Here is a 20,095-nt window from a genome sequence, read left to right on the forward strand (position 1 = left end):
TGGTGGCTAGTGTATCTATCTAACAGTGTAGATCTCTAGAGGAATGTCAATTGCTTAATATTTAATGCAATCGGGCCAGGCGTGGTGGCTCAAGCCTGTAATCCCAGCACTTTGGGAGGCTGAGACAGGTGGATCATGAGGTCGAGAGATCGAGACCATCCTGGTCAACATGGTGAAACCCTGTCTCTACAAAAAATACAAAAAACTAGCTGGGCATGGTGGCGCACGCCTGTAATCCCAGCTACTTAGGAGGCTGAGGCAGGAGAATTGCCTGAGCCCAGGAGGCGGAGGTTGCAGTGAGCCGAGATCATGCCATTGCACTCCAGCCTGGGTAACAAGAGTGAAACTCCGTCTCAAAAAAAAAAAAAAAAAAAAAATATATATATATATATATATATATATATATATATATATTTAATGCAATCAATGCTAATTATGTGACAAATTATAACTTTAACATGGGGAAATAAAATAAAACTATTAGTAAATATTTACTCAGCCTCCATTAAAATTTTTCATATATTAAACAATCTATCAGGCTAGGCACAGTGGCTCATGCCTGTAATACCAGCACTTTGGAAGGCTAAGCTGGGTGGATCATGAGGTCAGGAGTTCAAGACCAGCCCAGCCAACAAGGTGAAACCCTGCCTTTACTAAAAATACAAAAATTAACCAGGCGTGGTGCACGTGCCTGTAGTCCTAGCTATTTGGGAGGCTGAGGCAAGAGAACTGCCTGAACCCAGAAGGCAGAGATTGCAGTGAGCCGAGATTTCGCCACTGCTCTCCAGCCTGGGCAACAGAGCAAGACTCTGTCTCAAAAGAAAAAAAAGAGGCCGGGCGTGGTGGCTCAAGCCTGTAATCCCAGCACTTTGGGAGGCCGAGGCGGGTGGATCACGAGGTCAAGAGATCGAGACCATCCTGGTCAACATGGTGAAACCCCGTCTCTACTAAAAATTCAAAAAAACTAGCTGGGCGTGGTGGCGCATGCCTGTAATCCCAGCTACTCAGGAGGCTGAGGCAGGAGAATTGTCTGAGCCCAGGAGGCGGAGGTTGCGGTGAGCCGAGATCGCGCCATTGCACTCCAGCCTGGGTAACAAGAGCGAAACTCCATCTCAAAAAAAAAAAAAAAAAAAAAAGAATCTATCATTCTAAAGAGGTCTTCTGTATCCAAACAAGTCTAAGCAGCAATGCATTTCATATTCTTGCCAAAGAGGTCTGAGCTTCCAGCACTGTATTGCCAAGAACACATAATGCTTGATTTTCATTGAGGGGTTCATGTGGGGATGCTTCATTTATGTGGAAGCCAGTGGTAAAACCATTATGTGCAGTGCTCAAAGGCATTGCGCCTGGGGCAGGTATTCAGCTCAGTTAATCTGCTGCTTCCATATAAAGTAGAAATTCAAATAGTAGAGTACGAAGTGATTTTGGAAAAGTGGTTAACAATCCAATGTTAAAACTGTAAAAAGGAAAACAAAATAAATAAAAAACAGGACCATATAGGTTTAAACCCAAATGTTATCTAATCTTTAATAAACAAATAATGGCAATAACAAAAATTTTAAAATGTTATTAATTTTGAATGTTAATATATGAATGCTAATAATATTAATATCAATTCTGAACAGTTGTACAAAAATCCTAAACAAAAAATATTCATAAGATAAATTGAGAAGCTTATCAAAATAATAATATATCACAACTGAGCATATTATATTTCAGAAATGGTTTAAAACAAGAAATCAGTATGAATTATTAAAATAGAAAGAATGATATATGAACAAAGCAAATGATGGCATTTGAAAAGAAAAAAAAGGTTAGCCCTAATTATAGAGCATATTTGCATATAACAAAGTAAATATTAGTTGAATTAGTAAAATATTGTACTTATTTCCATTAAACTGGTTAAACAACTAAGATACTGGCTATTACCCCAATACTTGACATAATCACATTTATTTTAATAAAAGTAAAGAAATAATGATTTAAAAAGAAAATTCATTTCCATTTATAGAAGTCTCACTGAATACATAGAAATCTCACATACTATTAAAAATATAAATAGATTACCAGGTTATGGTTAGACTGATACTGGGAATGCCCAAATATAATATAATAGTATGGGGAAAAACTATCAGTATCAGAAAAATCATGAATGCCCTTTAAAAAGTTAACTCTCCAGAAAAAGGATATTATATATAAAATAACAAGAGAGTCAAGACCTAGAGTATGCGTGTGTATTCATAAATTAGCAGGTGGAGAAAATGGGCAAAAGAAACAAACAGGAAAGTCACAGTATGATTGGCCAATAAATACATATAAAAGATACTTCATGAGTTAGTTAAAATATATATATATATATATTTTAGGTGGGCACGGGGAGTTACAGGATACTATTATTTCCAGCTGACCAGACTAGAGATTATAAGAATAGAGGAGCATTTAAAAAAGATCCACGTTTATACATCAGCTATGACCACAATTATACAGTCTTGTTATTTACGAACTCCTCTGAAACAATAGTCTAAGTAGAGTCTTTTTCTTTCTTTCTTTTCTTTTTTTTTTTTATTTTTTTGAGACAGAGTTTCGCTCGTTATCCAGGCTGGAGTGCAATGGCGCGATCTCAGCTCACCGCAACCTCTGCCTCCTGGGTTCAGGCAATTCTCCTGCCTCAGCCTCCTGAGTAGCTGGGATTACAGGCACGCGCAACTATGCCCAGCTAATTTTTTGTATTTTTAGTAGAGATGGGGTTTCACCATGTTGACCAGGATGGTCTCGATCTCTTGACCTCATGATCCACCTGCCTCGGCCTCCCAAAGTGCTGGGATTACAGGCTTGAGCCACCGTGCTCGGCCCTAAGGTAATTCTTAGATGCATTGTGTTATGATGGTGCACGCCTGTAGTACCAGATACTTGGAAGGCTGAGGCAGGAGAATTGCTTGAACCTAAGAGGTGGAGGTTGCAGTGAGCTGAGATTCGCCACTACACTCCAGCCTGGCAACAGAGCAAAACTCCATCTCCAAAAGAAAATAAAAAAATAAAAAAAAGCAAAAGCATGAAAAAGTGGAGATACTATCCTAGAGAAAAAGAGTAAGTTAAAAAAAATCCCAAATGCAATGAGTTAACCAAGAGTGGATACTGATTAGAAAATAAATAGCTATAAAAATCTTTGGATACATATTTGAAGACATCATAGAAATTATTTTTTCCAATATTATTATAGTATCACAGTTATCCATGAAATTTGCATATATTTCAAAGCGAAGTGCCATGATAGCTACAACTTACTGTCAAATGATATAGAAATAACCCATACATAGGCAGCTATAAAGAGCTGAAATAAGATAAAGCAAATAACATGAATGTAAACATGTATGGTGGGTTGCTAAACAATTCTTTCCATCTGTCTATACGTTAAAATATACATTTCGAATTTAGGAAAAACCTCCAAGAGAACAATTTACTTCTTGATAGCCCATTATTAATTCCTACTTTATCTTAAATTGTCAACAGAGATTATTAATTGTTGGCTATTATCAAAATCTTGGCCAGGCACAGTGGCTCATTCCTGTAACCCCAATAATTTGGGAAGCTGAGGAAGAAGGACTGCTTGAGCCCAGGGGTTCGAGACCAGCCTAGGCAACATACTGAGACCCCATCTCTACAAAAAATGAAAAAAGCAAAAGCAAAACAAAACAAGACATGCAAAAATCTCTTTTTGTTTGAGATAAAATATTGCTCCGTCACCTAAGCTGGAGTGTAGTAGTGCGATCTTGGCTCACTGCAACCTCTGCCTCCTGGGTTCAAGTGACTCTCATGTCTCAGCCCCAAGTAGCTGGGATTACAGATGTGTGCCACCATGACTGGCTAATTTTTGTATTTTTAGTAAAGACAGGGTTTCACCATCTTGCCCAGGTTGGTTTTGAACTTCTGACTTTAGGCGATCCACCCACCTTGGCCTCCCAAAGTGCTGGGATTACAGGTGTGAGCCACTGTGCCTGGGCAAAATCTTTATACACACAAAAATAACATTCTTAATTTCCACAATTATATAAAATTTAGTAACAGATGAGTGGCTTTAAGAAGCTGTTCTAGGCCGGGCACGGTAGCTCACGCCTATAATCCCAGCACTTTGGGAGACCAAGGCAGGTGGATCGCGAGGTCAAGAGATCGAGACCATCCTGGTCAATATGGTGAAAACCCGTGTCTACTAAAAATACAAAAAATCAGCCGGGCATGGTGGCGCATGCCTGTAATCACAGCTACTCGGGAGGCTGAGGCAGGAGAATTGCCTGAACCCAGGAGGCGGAGATTGTGGTGAGCTGAGATCGCGCCATTGCACTCCAGCCTGGGTAACAAGAGCGAAACTCCGTCTCAAAAAAAAAAAAAAAGAAGCTGTTCTAAATTAATTACAACATTTCAATCTTTCATAAAAATTAATTATCAGCAACACAAATAATGACAACATCTGTAATAGCTCATATTTATTAATTTTTTTTGAGATGGGGTGTTGCTTTGTCACCCACACTGGAGTGCAGTGGTGCTATATCAGCTCACTGCAACCTCTGCCTCCTGGGTTCAAGAGATTCTTTTGCCTCAGCCTCCTGAGTAGCTGGGACTACAGGCGTGTGCCACCATGCCTGGATCTCCTGATCTCATGATCTGCCTGGCTTGGCCTCCCAAAGTGCTGGGATTACAGGTGTGAGCCATTGCGCCCAGCCAATAGGTACTATTTATTGAGCATAAGGCCATACGCCAAATAGTCTTCCCAGGTTTTGACAAATACAATTTGGGCAACTTCCCCATAATAGGACTATCATGTAATTTTTTTTCTTTTTAGACAGGGCCTAAAAAAGCCAGGCTGGTGTGCAGTGGCTACTCACAGGCACCATCATAGAGCACTGCAGCCTCATATCCTTGCCTCAAGCAATCCTCCCCCCTCAGCCTCCCAAGGAGCTGGGACTACAGGTGTGCACCACCATGCCTGGCTTTCATGTAGGCTCTTGACTACACTTTGCAAATAGTTCCCATGGATGACAGATATCTTGGCCAATGACACACAGGGAGTTATGTGGCAGTGATGACAGGTAAGGCATGTGCTATGGCTAAAAACACTATTGCATATGTGATATTAACAAGTTAATTAGTACTAATTTTTGAGACTTTAAAAATGATTGAGTGGTGTCAGGTGTGGTGATTTAAAATTAAAAATACGTCTGCAAATGTTTTGGTATTTCTTTCTTTAGTCTCTGGACATACCACCTGAATATGCCTGATCTTGTCTGATATTTCTCTCTTTAAAAGGTAAAATTGGGCTGGGCACAGTGGTTCACGCCCATAATCTCAGCACTTTGGGAGCTCTGTGGGAGGACTGCTTGAGCCTAGGAGTTTGAGACATGCCTAAGCAGCTTGGTGAGACCCCATCTCTACAAAATTTAAAAATTAGCTGGGTATGGTGATGCACACCTGTGGTCCCAGCTACTCGAGAAGCTGAAGCAGAAGGATCACTGAAGCCCAGGAGATTGATGCTGCAGTGCCATATGCACTCCAGCCTGGGTGACAGTAAGATGTCCTACCTCAAAAACAAACAAACAAACAAACAAAAAAAGGTGAAATTTAATTCCTCTTTTATTGAATGTAGGCCAGACGTAGTGATTTGCTGCTAATAAATAGAATGTGGCAGAACTAAGTTCCAAAAGGAGATTATTAAAAGGATCACATCTGAGAAAAGCCAAATGTCACATCACAAGCACACTAAAGCAGCTTATGGACAAGGCTCCATGGGAGAAAAAACTACTTGCCAGTATAAACTTATCAGCCACACAGTAAGCCATACTCGAAAGCATACACTCCAAGTGTAGTCAAGCCTTTAAATAAGTGCAACCTCTTGAGACACTTGGAGCCAGAATTGTCTAGCTTAGCTGCTCCCAAATTTCTGACTCACAGAAAGTGTGAGAAAAATACACTTTTATTGGCATTTTAAGCCACTAATTCTTCAGGTTCTTTGGAATGTGGCATCAGATAAGAAACGTATTTCAGCCGGGCACGGTGGCTCAAGCCTGTCATCCCAGCACTTTGGGAGGCCGAGGCGGGTGGATCACAGGGTCAAGCGATCGAGAGCATCCTGGTCAACATGGTGAAACCCCGTTTCTACTAAAAATACAAAAAATTAGCTGGGCATGGTGGCACAGGCCTGTAATCCCAGCTACCCAGGAGGCTGAGGCAGAATTGCCTGAACCCAGGAGGCGGAGGTTGTGGTGAGCCGAGATCACGCCATTGCACTCCAGCCTGGGTATCAAGAGCAAAACTCCATCTCAAAAAAAAAAAAAAAAAAGAATTAGCTAGGTGTAGTTGTGCACACACCTGTAGTCCTAGATACTCATGAGGCTGAGGCAGGTAGATCACCTGAGGAGTTCAAGGTTGTAGTGAGCTATGATCACACCACTGCACTCCAACCTGGGTGACAAAGCAAGATTGTGTCTCTAAGAAACAAAAACAAACAAACAGCAACAAAAATGAGTAATTTAGCTTAGGAGACTTCCAAGCAGAATATTGAAGATGCCTCCTGCCTTCTTGTTGCTTAAAGTGCAAGAAGTGAGATAAGCTAGAAAAAGACTGTTAAACAGAAGTGAACCAAGACTTGGTTTTGGAAAGTCCCAGCCTCTCCAGAAAGCAAGTGATGCTAAACTTCAGAAACGGTCTCTGGACAAAGATAAAACCCAGAGCACTGTTAGGGAAACATAGTGTATAGGTAAGCTGAGGGTATGTGTTCATATTGATCTTCTGAAAAGCAAAAAACAAGATCAGATCAGAAAGAAGGAGGAAGAGGCTAAGAATGAAAAATAGGTCCAGGGAAAGTAGTGAAATCCTTCAGGCCATGGTACGAGACTGATGACTCCGAAGGAGAGGGGTGAAGCAAGATTGGTAGAAAAACTGAAAACGCAGGGTGGTATGAAGACAGTTTAAGCCTGGCTGATGGGAAACTGATTCACAGTTCCCCAGCTGAAGGGTCTGAGTTTCATAAGAATCGACTAGCATGAATACTTCTGTTATGGTCAGAAACGTGACTGGGGGCAGCCCATAGGAAGCATGGCCTCAACATTAACACAATGATTATTTCAGAGAGGGAGCAGTGGGGGGACTTCATAGCAGATTATATGTTCTCCAAAGAAACCCTTGGTTTACACCCCAGAAATGTCTAATGTGAGAATTAAGAGAATCACCATTCAATGAAATTTCTATAAAAGGTTCTGTCAGCAGCCTCTGCAGAAGCCCATGGTAGAGGAGGCTTGATTTGCATGAGTGAATGAACAAGTGAGCATGAGTATCAGGGGAAAGTGATCCTTCAGACTCAGTTCATTAGAAGCTAGTGACTAGGTTCAGCTCACATGCAAAGGGAGGGGAATTTGAGTTCAGGTTTTTTTATGTTTTGTGTTTGTTTTTGAGACGAAGCCTCACTCTGTTGCCCAGGCTGAAGTGCAGTGGTGCAATCTCGGCTCACTGCAGCCTCTGCCTCCCAAGTTCAACGGTTTCCCCTGCCTCAGCCTCCCTAGTAACTGGAACTACAGCCATGTGCCATCACGCCTGGCTAGTTTTTGATTTTGTATTTTTAGTAGAGATGGGGTTTCACTATGTTAGTCAGGCTGGTCTTGAACTACCTCAAGCCATCCGCCTGCCTCATTCTCCCAAATTGCTGGGATTGTAGGCATGAGCCACGATGCCTGGCCAGACTTCAAGTTTGAAGGGTGGAGTTTCAAAGAATTTGAGGGCATATTTTTGAAACACTATGATTGGCACTCTGAGTACAGACTGCTTATATTTCTATGACATGCAAAATATGTTCAAGGAGCCCCCCAAACTGCTTGAGCCCAGAAATTCAAGGCTGCAGTACGCTATGGTTATGCCTCTGCACTCCAGCCTGGGTAGAGCAAGACCTTGTCTCAAAAAAAAAAAAAAAAAAGAAAGGAAAAAAGGAAAAAAAAAAAAAAGCAGCTCCAAAGTCTCATTCATTTGTAGCATTAGTTACTGTCAGTCCAGGATTTCCTTATCTAAACTGAACACACTGTGGATGAGAACAGCTTTCTCCTGGCACTCTCACTCTCTAAGCCAGCCAGCCAGTGTGAGCAAGCCATCTGGAAAACAGATCTTTCATCCCTAGCAAGCCTTCAGAAGACTGCAAGCTCATGGAGAACCCAAAAAAGCACCCTGTTAAGCATCTTCTGAATTTCTGAACCTCAGAACCTATAAGTGCTGTTTATTGTTGTGATAAGACATTAAGTCTTGGGGTCATTTGTAATATTGCCATTGAAATCTAGTATGAAATGCTTTTCATCATCCTTTTAATAAGATTATAAAAAATACACACCATGGATGTTGTAGGCATGAAGAAATTGGAATTCCTGGGCTTTTTTTCTTAATTTACCATTGAATAGTCAGATGTTCCACTAAAACAGGACATTGAATGCTTTCTAATGTGGCAAGAACTGCATTTTAACTCTCTCATTTGCTAAAGACATAACTACAAGATTAACATTCCAACATTTCTCACCATTGTGGAACTGTCTGATGATGACTGGTGCTCTTGTACTCTTTATGGTCTTATACTTTTATACTCCTATGAATTCCCTGATGGGCTTTAAGTGCTGAACTATATCTGAAGGTTTTTCCACACTGCTTGCACACATAGGGTTTCTCACCAGTATGAATTCTGTCATGTTGAACAAGGTTTGAAGCACGACTAAAGGCCTTGCCACATTCTTTACATTCATGAGGTTTTCCACCAGTATGAATTTTCTGATGTTGTGTAAGGTAGCCATACATTTTAAAGGCCTTTCCACATTTTTTACATTCATAGGGTTTTTTATCAGCATGAATGCTCTGATGTGCAGTAAGGTGTGAACTACGTCTAAAGGTCTTCCCACATTCCTTACATTCAAAAGGTTTCTCATCGGTATGAATACTTTGATGTAGAGTAAGATTTCTATAGAAAGTAAAGGTTTTTCTACATACCTTACATTCATAGGGTTTCACACCAGTATGAATTTTCTGATGTTGATTAAGATATCCATGCAAGCTAAAAGTTTTTCCACATTCCGTACATTCATAGGGTTTCTCACCAGTATGAGTTTTCTGATGTTGAATAAGGTTTGAGCCAGTACTATAGGCTTTCCCACATTCCTCACATTCAAAAAGTTTCTTACCAGTATGAATATTCTGATGTCGAGTAAGATTTCTATACAAAGTAAAGGTTTTCTTACACTCCTTACATTCAAAGCGTTTCATGCCAGTATGAATTTTCTGATGTTGCTTAAGGTAGCCATATAAGCTAAAGGCCTTTCCACATTCCTTACATTCATAGGGTTTCTCACCAGTATGAGTTTTCTGATGTTGAAAGAGTTTTGAACCAGTAGTATAGGTCTTCCCACATTGCTTGCATTCAAAAAGTTTCTCACCAGTATGAATATTCTGATGCCGAGTAAGATTTCTATACAAAGTAAAGGTTTTTTTACACTCCTTACATTCATAGGGTTTTCCAACTTTATGAATTCTCTGATGTAGAAGAAAGTATGAGGCAGTGGTATAGCCCTTCCCACATTCTTTACACTCATATGGTTTTTTACCAGTATGAACACTCTGGTGTACAGTGAGCTGATGACCTCTTCTAAAGGCCTTTCCGCATTTCTCACATACATATGGCTTCTCATCAGTATGAATCTGCCCATGTTCAACAAGATTTGAACGACTACTAAAAGTCTTCCCACATTCCTTACATGTATACGGTTTTTCGCCAGTATGAACTCTTTGATGAATTCTAAGGTGTCCACCTTGACTAAAGGCCTTCCCACATTCCTGACATTTATAAGGCTTCCCACCATTGTGAATTCTCTCATGCTGAGCAATGTGTGAGGCATATATAAAGGCCTTCCCACACTGCCTACATTCATAGGTTTTCTCACCAGTATGAAATCTCTGATGCACAGTCAGTTGATAACCACTTTTAAAGTTCTTCCCACATTCTGTACATTCATAGGGTTTCTCGCCAGTATGAAATATTTGATGTAGCCTAAGTTGATAGTCACTACGAAAGTTCTTCCCACACTCTTTGCATTCATAGGGTCTCTCAATAATATGAAACCTGTGGTGGAGAATAAGTTGATAACCACTACTAAATTTCTTCTGACATTTCGTACATTCATAGAGTTTCTCTCTCTGATATATGCTCTGATGTTGTGTAGAGGATATATCTGTATCATAAGTGGGTACTTCTATGTAGCTGATTATCTCACACTGTAAGTCCAAATCTGCAACAAAAGAGGACGACAAAAAAAAACCTTTGTATTTCTACACCAGAGAACAAGAAACTTTATGAAACAAATAAAAGCCAACACTCACAATAAGTGAATGGCATACATAATTCAAAAATATGGTTATAAAATTTGAAAAAGTCCAAGAAGAGTTCAGAGGTATATGAGAGTTTATGTAAGATAGTGAAATTACTGACTGAGGACATAGGTGACATTTAGGTGGGGGCCAGAATCTGCTATCTTGGCATTGTTGAAGACCAAGTGAATTACAACTGAGAGAAGAAAAACCTTGACATTTTTATTCTGAACCTATCACTGATTTCAATGAAGGTCAGTGTTTAAGAATACATCCTTTAAGTTCCTCAAGTGAGTTTTCATTGTTTTTACAATAAAATACAAACCCCTTTCCAAGGACTCCTGCTTACCTAGGAGGCCTCATGTCAAAACAATAATTCTTTGCTTCCTATTCTCTATCACAGTCCATCTTTTCAACACCTAGGATATAGTACAGTTGTCCCTCAGTATCTGTGAAGGTTCAGTTCCAGGACCCCCTGAAGATACCAAAAGCCAACCCAGATATAGATGCCAAAGTCCCTGATATAAAATGGCATAGTATTTGCACATAACCTATATACATCTTTACCATATACTTTAAATCATCTCTGGATTACTTACAATACCTAATACAATGTACATGCTATGTGAATACCTGTTCTACTGTATTGCTTAGAATATAATGACAAAAAAGTCCGTATGCGGTCAGCACACATAAAGTTTACAAATATATGTTTGATCTGAAGATGGCTGAATCCATGAATGAAGAACCCATGGATACAAAGGGCCAACTATACAAATTCCCCCAACGCTTAATGCTTTCCACAGACTATTTAACTGTTCAAGAGTACTTAGACTTAGACATTTTGTAGGCTGAATCCTTCTTATCCTTTATGTTTCAGGATAAATATTCTTTCTTTAGAAAGGCAGTACCTGCTAACTCTGTCTATCTTATTTGTCTGTCCATCTAGCAATCAATCAATCATCAAGACGGGATCTTGCTCTATCACTCATGCTGAAGTACAGTAGCACAATCATAGTTCACTGCAGACTTGTACTCTTTGGGCTCAAGCAATCTTCCCACATGAGCCTCTCAAGTAACTGGGACAACAGATGTGCAACACCACACCTGACTAATTTTAAAATTATGTGTAGAGACAGGGTCTCACTGTGTTGCCCAGGCTGATCTCGAACTCCTGGGCTCCAGTGATCTTCCCACCTCAGCCTTCCAAAATGCTAGGATTACAGGCATGAGCCACCATGTCCAGCCCATATTTATCTCTCTGTCTTTCTCTTTGTTTTCTTTGAGACAATGTCTCATTCTGTCACCCAGGCACAAGTGCAGTGGTGTGAACATGACTCACTGCAGCCTCAACCTCCTGGGCTCAAGTGATGTTCCCACCTCAGTCGCTCTACTAGCTGCGAACATAGGCGTGCAGGCACCACCATGCCTGGGTAATTTTTTCCATTTTTTTTTTTTTTGTAGAAATGGGGTTTTGCTATGTTGCTGACGCTGGTCTTCAACTCCTGGGCTCAAGTGATCCTCCCACCCTGGCCTCACAAAGTGCTGGGATTACAGGCATAAGCCACTGTGCCTGGCCTTCGTGTCTCTTGTTTAATATTCAACAATCTATTCCTTTGTTGTCAATTATGATATTGTTAATTTTTTATTTGACATTATCTACATTGCCCTAAACTTCCCCAAGAGCTCATTGTTTCATCGCTCAATTATAATGTCAGACCAATATCCCTGATGAACATCAATGCAAAAATCCTCAATGAAATACTGGCAAACTGAATCTAGTAGCACATCAAAAACATATTCACCACAATCAAGTCGGCTACATCCCTGGGATGCAAAGCTAGTTCAACCTACACAAATCAATAAACATAATCCACCACATAAACAGAACCAAAGACAACAACCACATGATTATCTTAATGAATACAGAAAAGGCCTTTGATAAAATTCAACATCTGTTCATGTTAAAAACTCTCAATAAACTAGGTATTGATGGAACATATCTCAAAATAATAAAAGCTATTTATAACAAACTCACAGCCAATATCATATTGAATGGGCAAAAGCTGGACACATTCCTTTTGAAAACCAGTACAAGATAAGGATGCCCTCTCTCACCATTCCTGTTCAATATGGTACTGGATGTGCCAGCCAGGGCAATCAGGCAAGAGAAAGAAATAAAGGGCATTCAAATGGGAAAAGAGTAAGTACAGTTGTCTCTGTTTGCAGATGATGCAATTTTATATTTAGAAAACCCCATCATTGTGCCGGGCGCGGTGGCTCAAGCCTGTAATCCCAGCATTTTGGGAGGCCGAGGCGGGTGGATCACGAGGTCAAGAGATTGAGACCATCCTGGTCAACATGGTGAAATCCCGTCTTTACTAAAAATACAAAAAGTTAGCTGAGCATGGTGGCACGTGCCTGTAATCCCAGCTACTCAGGTGTCTGAGGCAGGAGAATTGCCTGAACCCAGGAGGCGGAGGTCGCGGTGAGCCAAAATCGTGCCATTGCACTCCAGCCTGGGTAACAAGAGTGGAACTCCGTCTCAAAAAAAAAAAAAAAAAGAAAAAAAAAAACCCATCATCCTAATGCCAAAAACTCCTTAAATGAAAAGCAATTTCAGCAGAGGCTCAGGGTACAAAATCAGTGTGCAAAAATCACAAGCATTCCTTTACACCATTATACAAACAGAGCCAAATCATTAGTGAACTCCCATTCACAATCACTACAAAGAGAATAAAATACCTAGGAATACAGCTAATAAGGAGTGTAAAGGACCTCTTCAAGATGAACTACAAACCACTAAAATAAGAGAGGATGCAAACGAATGGAAAAACATTCTATCTTCATGGACAGGAAGAACCAATATCATGAAAATGGCCATACTGCCCAAAGTAAATTATAGATTCAACATTATTCCCATAAACTAACATTGACATTACAGAATTAGAAAAAAACTATTTTAAATTTTATATGTAATCAAAGAAGACCCCATGTAGCCAAGACAATCCTAAGCAAAATGAACAAAACTAGAGGCATCACGCTACCTGACTTCAAACTATATTACAAGCCTATGGTAACCAAAACAGCATGGTACTGGTACCAAAACAGACTTATAGACATACAGACATACAGATATAAGGAGCAGAATGGAGACCGCAGAAAAAACACCACATATCTACAACCATCTGATCTTCGACAAACCTGCCACAAACAAGCAATGGGGAAAGGAGCTCCTATTCAGTAAACGGTGCTGGGAAAACTGGCTAGGCATATGTGGAAAACTAAAACTAGACCGCTTCCTTATGCCTTATACAAAAATCAACTCAAGGTGGACTAAAGACTTAACTGTAAAACCCAAAACCATAAAAACCCTAGAAGACATAGGCATGGGCAAAGACTTCACGAAAAAATGCTAAAAGTCATTGCAACAAAAGCCTAAATTGACAAATGGGATCTAATTAAACCAAAAAGCTTCTGCACAGCGAAACAAACTATCATCAGAATGAACAGACAACCTACAGAATGGCAGAAACCTACCCATCTGACAAAGGTTTAATATCCAGAATTTACAAGGAACTTAAATTTATAGGTAAAAACCAAACAACACATCAAAAAGTGGGCAAGGGATATGAACAGACACTTCTCAAAAGAAAACATTAATGTGGCCAACAAACATATGAAGAAAAGCTCAACATTATCATCACAGATCGTCAGAGAAATGCAAATCAAAACCACAATGAGATACCAGTCAGAATGGCAATTATTAAAAAGTCAGGAAACAATAGATGCTGGGGAGGCTGTGAAAAAATTGGAACACTTTTACACTGTTAGTGGGAATGTAAATTAGTTCAACCACTGTGAAAGACAGTATTGCAATTCCTCAAGGATCTAGAACCAGAAATACATTTGACTCTGCAATCCTATTACTGGGTATATATACCCAAAGAAATAGAAATCATTCTACTATAAAGACACATGTGCATTTATGTTTACTGCAGTACTATTTACAATAGCAAAAACTTGGAACCAACACAATGCCTATCAATGATAGATTGGATAAAGAAAATGTGGTATACATACACCACGGAATATTATGCAGCCATAAAAAGAAATGAGATCATATCCTTTGCAGGGACATGGATGAAGCTGGAAGCCATCATTCTTAACAAACTAACACAGGAACAGAAAACCGAATACTCAACAAACTAACACAGGAACAGAAAACCGAATACTCATAAATGGAAGATGAACAATGAGAACACATGGACACAGAGAGGTGAACAACATACACCAGGGCCTGTTGGCATTTGGAGGGTAAGGGAAGGGAACTTAGAGGATGGGTCAGTAGGTGCAGCAAACCACTATGGTACACATATACCTTTGTAACAAACCTGCATGTTCTGCACGTATATCCCAGTTTTTTTCTAGAAGAAAAAACACCATTGGTTTTTAAATCCTATTCTCCACTAAAGGAACCATGCTCCTGGGAGAAACAGCTGATTCCTGGACCACCATGGGAGGGAGAAAACAAAATGAACCTGAAAGTGGTACCAGGAAAGAAGTCCTCAAAAAAAAAAATAAAATAAATAAAAGGAGCAGGGTATTAAAGAAACATAGGAACCAACCTAAAAGAGCCACCTTCTGTAGTTGGAAGAGTACGGGTACAAAAGAAATAATGTAATATTTGATTATAACTTGAAGAAATAATGTAATATTTGATTATAACTTGAAGTATAAAACAAATATACGTGAGTCTACACTGATACATGAGAAGAAACAAATCTGTCTTACATAAGAATTCCAGATATTAGATATTAAACCCTATGGAATGTAAAGCTTAATTCCCACTCCTGTGCACCTACTCCCAGGTTGGGCTAGACTTAATGAGTTGTTTCTAAAGAATAGAGAATGAAAAGGAAAAATAGTAAGTCTGGAGTGAAAAAACCTGGCAGATGACAAAGGTTTCCTGCAGCCAAATGACAAAGATTAATATTACCAGTGATGTCACATGGATGTCATGTACCCCTGATGTAATGTGATGAAAAGGGTACTTCACTTCTGTTGCAGTCTTTCTAAAAACTACTACTTCTGGCCTAATTACAAGAAAAGCAACAGACTCGGATTGGGAGATACACTACTAGCATGGTCTGTCAAGACAGTCAAAGTCATGAAAAACAAAGAAAGGTTGAAAAAACTGTCACAGAACAGAAGAGACTGGAAGATAAGATAAATATATACAATGTGGTACCCCAAACTGGATGGATCTTGGAACGGAAATATGAGCTACATGGAAAAACTGGTGAAATCCCAACAGAGAGTCTCATGTCAGTTTCCTAGTTTTGACAAATGTATTTTAACTACGTGAGATGTTAACAATGGTAGAAAGTGGGAAAGGTGTGTACAGGAAATCTCTGTATTACCTTTGTAAATCTATTAATTTTGTAAATCTAAAATTATTCTAAAGTTAAAAAGTTATTTTAATAAAAGATAATTACCAGTGGTCTGTGCTTGGTTAGTAGAGAAAAGAAAACAAACAAAAACAATCATTGCACACTACTTCTGCAATAGGCTTGGCAAAAAATGTTTAACTTTACTCTAATCATGAGCAGAAACCATCAAACCTATAAACCTGACATTCCACAAGAAAACTGGAGTAGACATTCAAAAAAGCCAAACTCCAAGGAAAAAACATAATAGGGTGACACAAAGGTAAAAATCCTAAGACCTAAATGCAATGTATGAACACACAGTGGATCCTGAAAAGATTTCATAAATGATATTTTTAGAAAGAGCATAACAAATATAAGTATAGACTCTATAGTAGATAAGACTAAATTACTATTATAATAATATTGTGACTTTGAAGGAGAATGTCTTTATTCTAAGGAGATACTACATGGTTAAGAGGTGAAATATAATGACAGCTGCTACTTACCATCAAATGAGCCAGGAAGAAAGGTGCATATATACAGAGAAAAAGTAAGACAAAATGTTAACATCCAAAGATGAATCTATGTGAAGGGTAATTAACTGTATACATATTATGTATATTATACACATACACACACATACATATATACACAAATACATATTTTTTAAATATTCTCACTTGGCTTGATGATTTTCAAAATCAAAAGCTGGGGAAAAGAAGGAAAAAGCAACTCAGAATTTAAGGAAGTATTACCTAAATTCCTATATAAAATTATTTTGAACCAAATAATAGTATGTTTGCATCCATTTACTTGATAGAGTGAGAGAAGTAGAAAAACGATTTATAAAGTAGATATAAATATATATGGGAAAAGAAGAAAATTTGAAAACTGATGACCTATATATTCATCACAAGAACCTGGAAAAAGTGCAACAAAATAAACAAAAATAGGATAAAAGTCCAGTAATTTTTTAAAATAGAGTCCACAAATACCACAATGGCAAACATTTTATTTAAAAACTAATGTTACCAATGGAATTCTCTAAACACTGATAAAGAAAAAAGTAAGTGCAACAATATCCAACCTAGGAGTGCTACCAGGTACCTCACCTATGGCTCTCCACACTGCACAAAGACAGTAAGATGGCATTTGATAAAAACATTGTTACTTGAAATGCATACAACTCTATAAAGTGGCCACTACAAAATCAACACAGAGAAAACCTGGAAAACTCTATAAGCATTACGTAATTAGAGTAAGTTTTTAAAAAGCACAACAGAAACTGAAGGTTCAGATGGTTTTTCTGGAGCATGTCTTCAGACATTCTAAGAGGGGGTAAAAGAGTACACTCCCTCGATGCTTGTATAAAGCTAATGAAACGCTTACATTCAACGTTTTTTAAATTTTATTTTTTTGAGATGGAGTCTCCCTCTGTCACCCAGGTGGGAGTGCAGTGGCATGCTCTCAGCTTACTGCAACCTCCACCTCCTGGGTTCAAACAATTCAGGCTGAGCGTGGTAGCTCATGCCTATAATCCTAGCACTTTGGGAAGCTGAGGTGGACGGACTGCTTGAGTCCAGGAGTTTGAGATCAGCCTGTGCCAAAATGCAAGACCCTGTCTCTACAAAAAAATTTTTTAAAAGATTAGCTGGGGTTACTGGGCGCAGTGGCTCACGCCTGTAATCCCAGCACTTCGGGAAGCTGAGGAAGGTGGATCACAAGGTCAGGAAGCCTGGCCAACATAAAGAAACCTCGTCTCTATTAAAAATACAAAAATTAGCCAGGTGCAGTGGTGGGCACCTGTAATCCCAGCTACTTGGGAGGCTGAGTGAGGCAAGAGAATCGCTTGAACCTGGGAGACAGAGTTTGCAGTGAGCCGAGATCGCCTCACTGTATTCTAGCCTGGGTAAGACAGCAAGACTCCATTTCAAAAAAAAAAAAACTAGCTGGAGTTGGGGCAGGGGATGTGGCACACAACTGTAGTATATATTTTAGTTACATATTAGTGTACATTTATTGAATGCAAAATTATTATATTTCACAGTAAAAGATTTATTATTATTTTAATTTTTGTGGCTACATAGTAGATATATATATTTATGGGGTATATGAGATATTTTGATAGAGGCATACAATGTGTAATAATCACTTCAGGGTAAATGGAATATCCATCACCTCAAGTATTTATCCTATGTGTTACAAAAAATCCAATTATATTCTCTTATTTTACAATGTATCATTAAATTATTATTGACTATAGTCACTTTGTTATACTACCAAATACTAGATCTTATTTATCACAGTAAAATATCTTTTAAAAAACAGAAAACAGTAGCTATGGAAGACCAGCAAAAGAAGTAGAATATTTATAAATGCAAATACATGGTATTCAAAATAAAAATAAAAAGAAGTAAAGACTATTAACACTTTAAGCTATTACTCCAGAAAAGTTTCTGGACATTATCAGCACATGAATTGCATATTAAAAAGCCACTATGTATCCTAAGGAAAACTAACTGGAATGGTACATTTAAAGCACATACTATTAGAGATCTAGGACTTCAAAAAACGAAAACCTTTTTTTACCTACCAGGCAAAAAGATCAAGTCACTTTGAAGGAACGAAATGTCCAGTGGGCATTAGATTTACACTTCGTTTTATTTAAACTCAAAAAGTAAGGGAGCAATAGGTATGAAGTTCTCAAGAAAAGTAAGATAAATTAAGAATTTGGTATCCAAAGTATATTTTGACTACAAAAATAGCCAATAGTTTAAATATACAAGAACTCTCACAATTTATTTCTCATAATCCCATCTTGACAGCCTCTTTGGTCATTATCTATAGCCAGGAAATGGAGAACTGGAAACATACAATGACCACAATGTCAGATACAAAAATAGGACTAAAACATAAAAGTACAGTTCCTAGAAAAGTTGGGAGAACATCTAAAGAAGTAATTCATGTAAAAATGCTGATTTTGGGACAAACATCCATGAATGCTGTATGATCAATTTTTATAATATTCCATGGAAAAGAGTGTTATTTAAAGCTAGTACATCAAATAATCAAAAAGGAAAGAACAACTGGGCTTGGTGGCTCATGCCTGTAATCCCAGCACTTTGGGAGGCTGAGGCGGATGCATCAAGAGGCCAGGAGTTTAGGACCAGCTTGACCAAGATGGTGAAACTCTGTCTCTACTAAAAATATAAAAATTAGCCAGGCATGGTGGCAGGTGCCTATAATTCCAGCTGAAGCAGGAGAATTGCTTGAACCTGGGAGGCAGAGGTTGCAGCGAGCTGAGATAGTGCCACTGTACTCCAGCCTTGGCAACAGAATGAGATGCTGCCTCAAAAAAAAAAAAAAAATTACCCCATTGCTACTTTTCTGTGGAGCATGTTTTTAAAAAGAAATAAAAAGAAAAATACCCAATGTGGTTCTAAAACCTGATAAATAACTTTCCTGGTTTCTTATTTTAAGATACTACTGTTATTCTTTCAAGAGTTTCTTCTTCCTTTTTGCAATAAATTTGATAAGCTTAGCTTTACTAGATAAACAGAAATTTCTGGTAATCTTGGAAGTCAACAGTATATAGACACCCTAAAAATAACTTATGAAAAATGTTGTTAAATATAGAAAAATAAATATTTTGAAACAACATAAACATATCACAAGTCCAACTCAAAATAATATAAACTACCAGAATAACCAAGATATATCAGCATGGCTTATATTTTCAAACTAAAAATCAATTGCTTTCTAATATATCAATAATAACTAATTATAGGCTAAGCAAGGTGGCTCACACCTGTATTTTCAGCACTTTGGGAAGCCAAGGCGGGAGGATTGCTTGAGCCAAGTGATTAGAGACCAGCCAAGCAACCTAGTGAGACTCCCATCTCTAATAAACAAACAAATAAAATAAGGAATCACATAATATAGAAGTATACAACTACATATTATAGAATTATATGTTATACAAGTTCTTAATCTCTGATAAGAACATAGCACCATTTGAAATTTATGGCAATATGAGAGAAAATTTCTTTTACATTAAGTAAAATAACTGTTTTAATTGATCTGAAGTTTAATTTAACTGTAACTCAAAAGCTTATAAAAATCTAATAAAATATAATCATAGATTCAGTTTTAAGGATTTTTAAAAACTATCATTTTTCAAATTCCTTTTTAAAAATTATAGTTCAAGTTAGAGTGTAAAACTTACATTGTTAGTTTCTTTATCCTAATTTAATAATGGCATATCAACCTTCACTGGTCTTTGGTCA

General features: G+C 38.2%; 2 protein-coding genes across 7 annotated transcripts in view; both read right to left on the reverse strand.

The window, feature by feature from the left end:
* ZNF607 (zinc finger protein 607) overlaps positions 1-20,095 on the reverse strand; it is a 55,664-nt gene that overhangs the window by 34,334 nt on the left and 1,235 nt on the right. The window lies entirely within an intron of this gene.
* Positions 1,464-20,095, reverse strand: part of ZNF573 (zinc finger protein 573) — a 29,664-nt gene continuing 11,032 nt past the window's right edge. For all 5 annotated transcript variants that reach the window (XM_074386462.1, XM_074386461.1, XM_074386458.1 and 2 more), the window contains one exon: positions 1,464-10,298. In XM_074386462.1, the coding sequence (XP_074242563.1) occupies positions 8,596-10,298 (1,703 nt within the window). In that variant the 3' untranslated portion in view covers positions 1,464-8,595. The remainder of the gene's footprint in view (positions 10,299-20,095) is intronic.

The sequence above is a fragment of the Saimiri boliviensis genome, chromosome 14 (genome assembly GCF_048565385.1).
Source record: "Saimiri boliviensis isolate mSaiBol1 chromosome 14, mSaiBol1.pri, whole genome shotgun sequence".
NCBI classification, from domain to species: Eukaryota; Metazoa; Chordata; class Mammalia; order Primates; family Cebidae; genus Saimiri; species Saimiri boliviensis.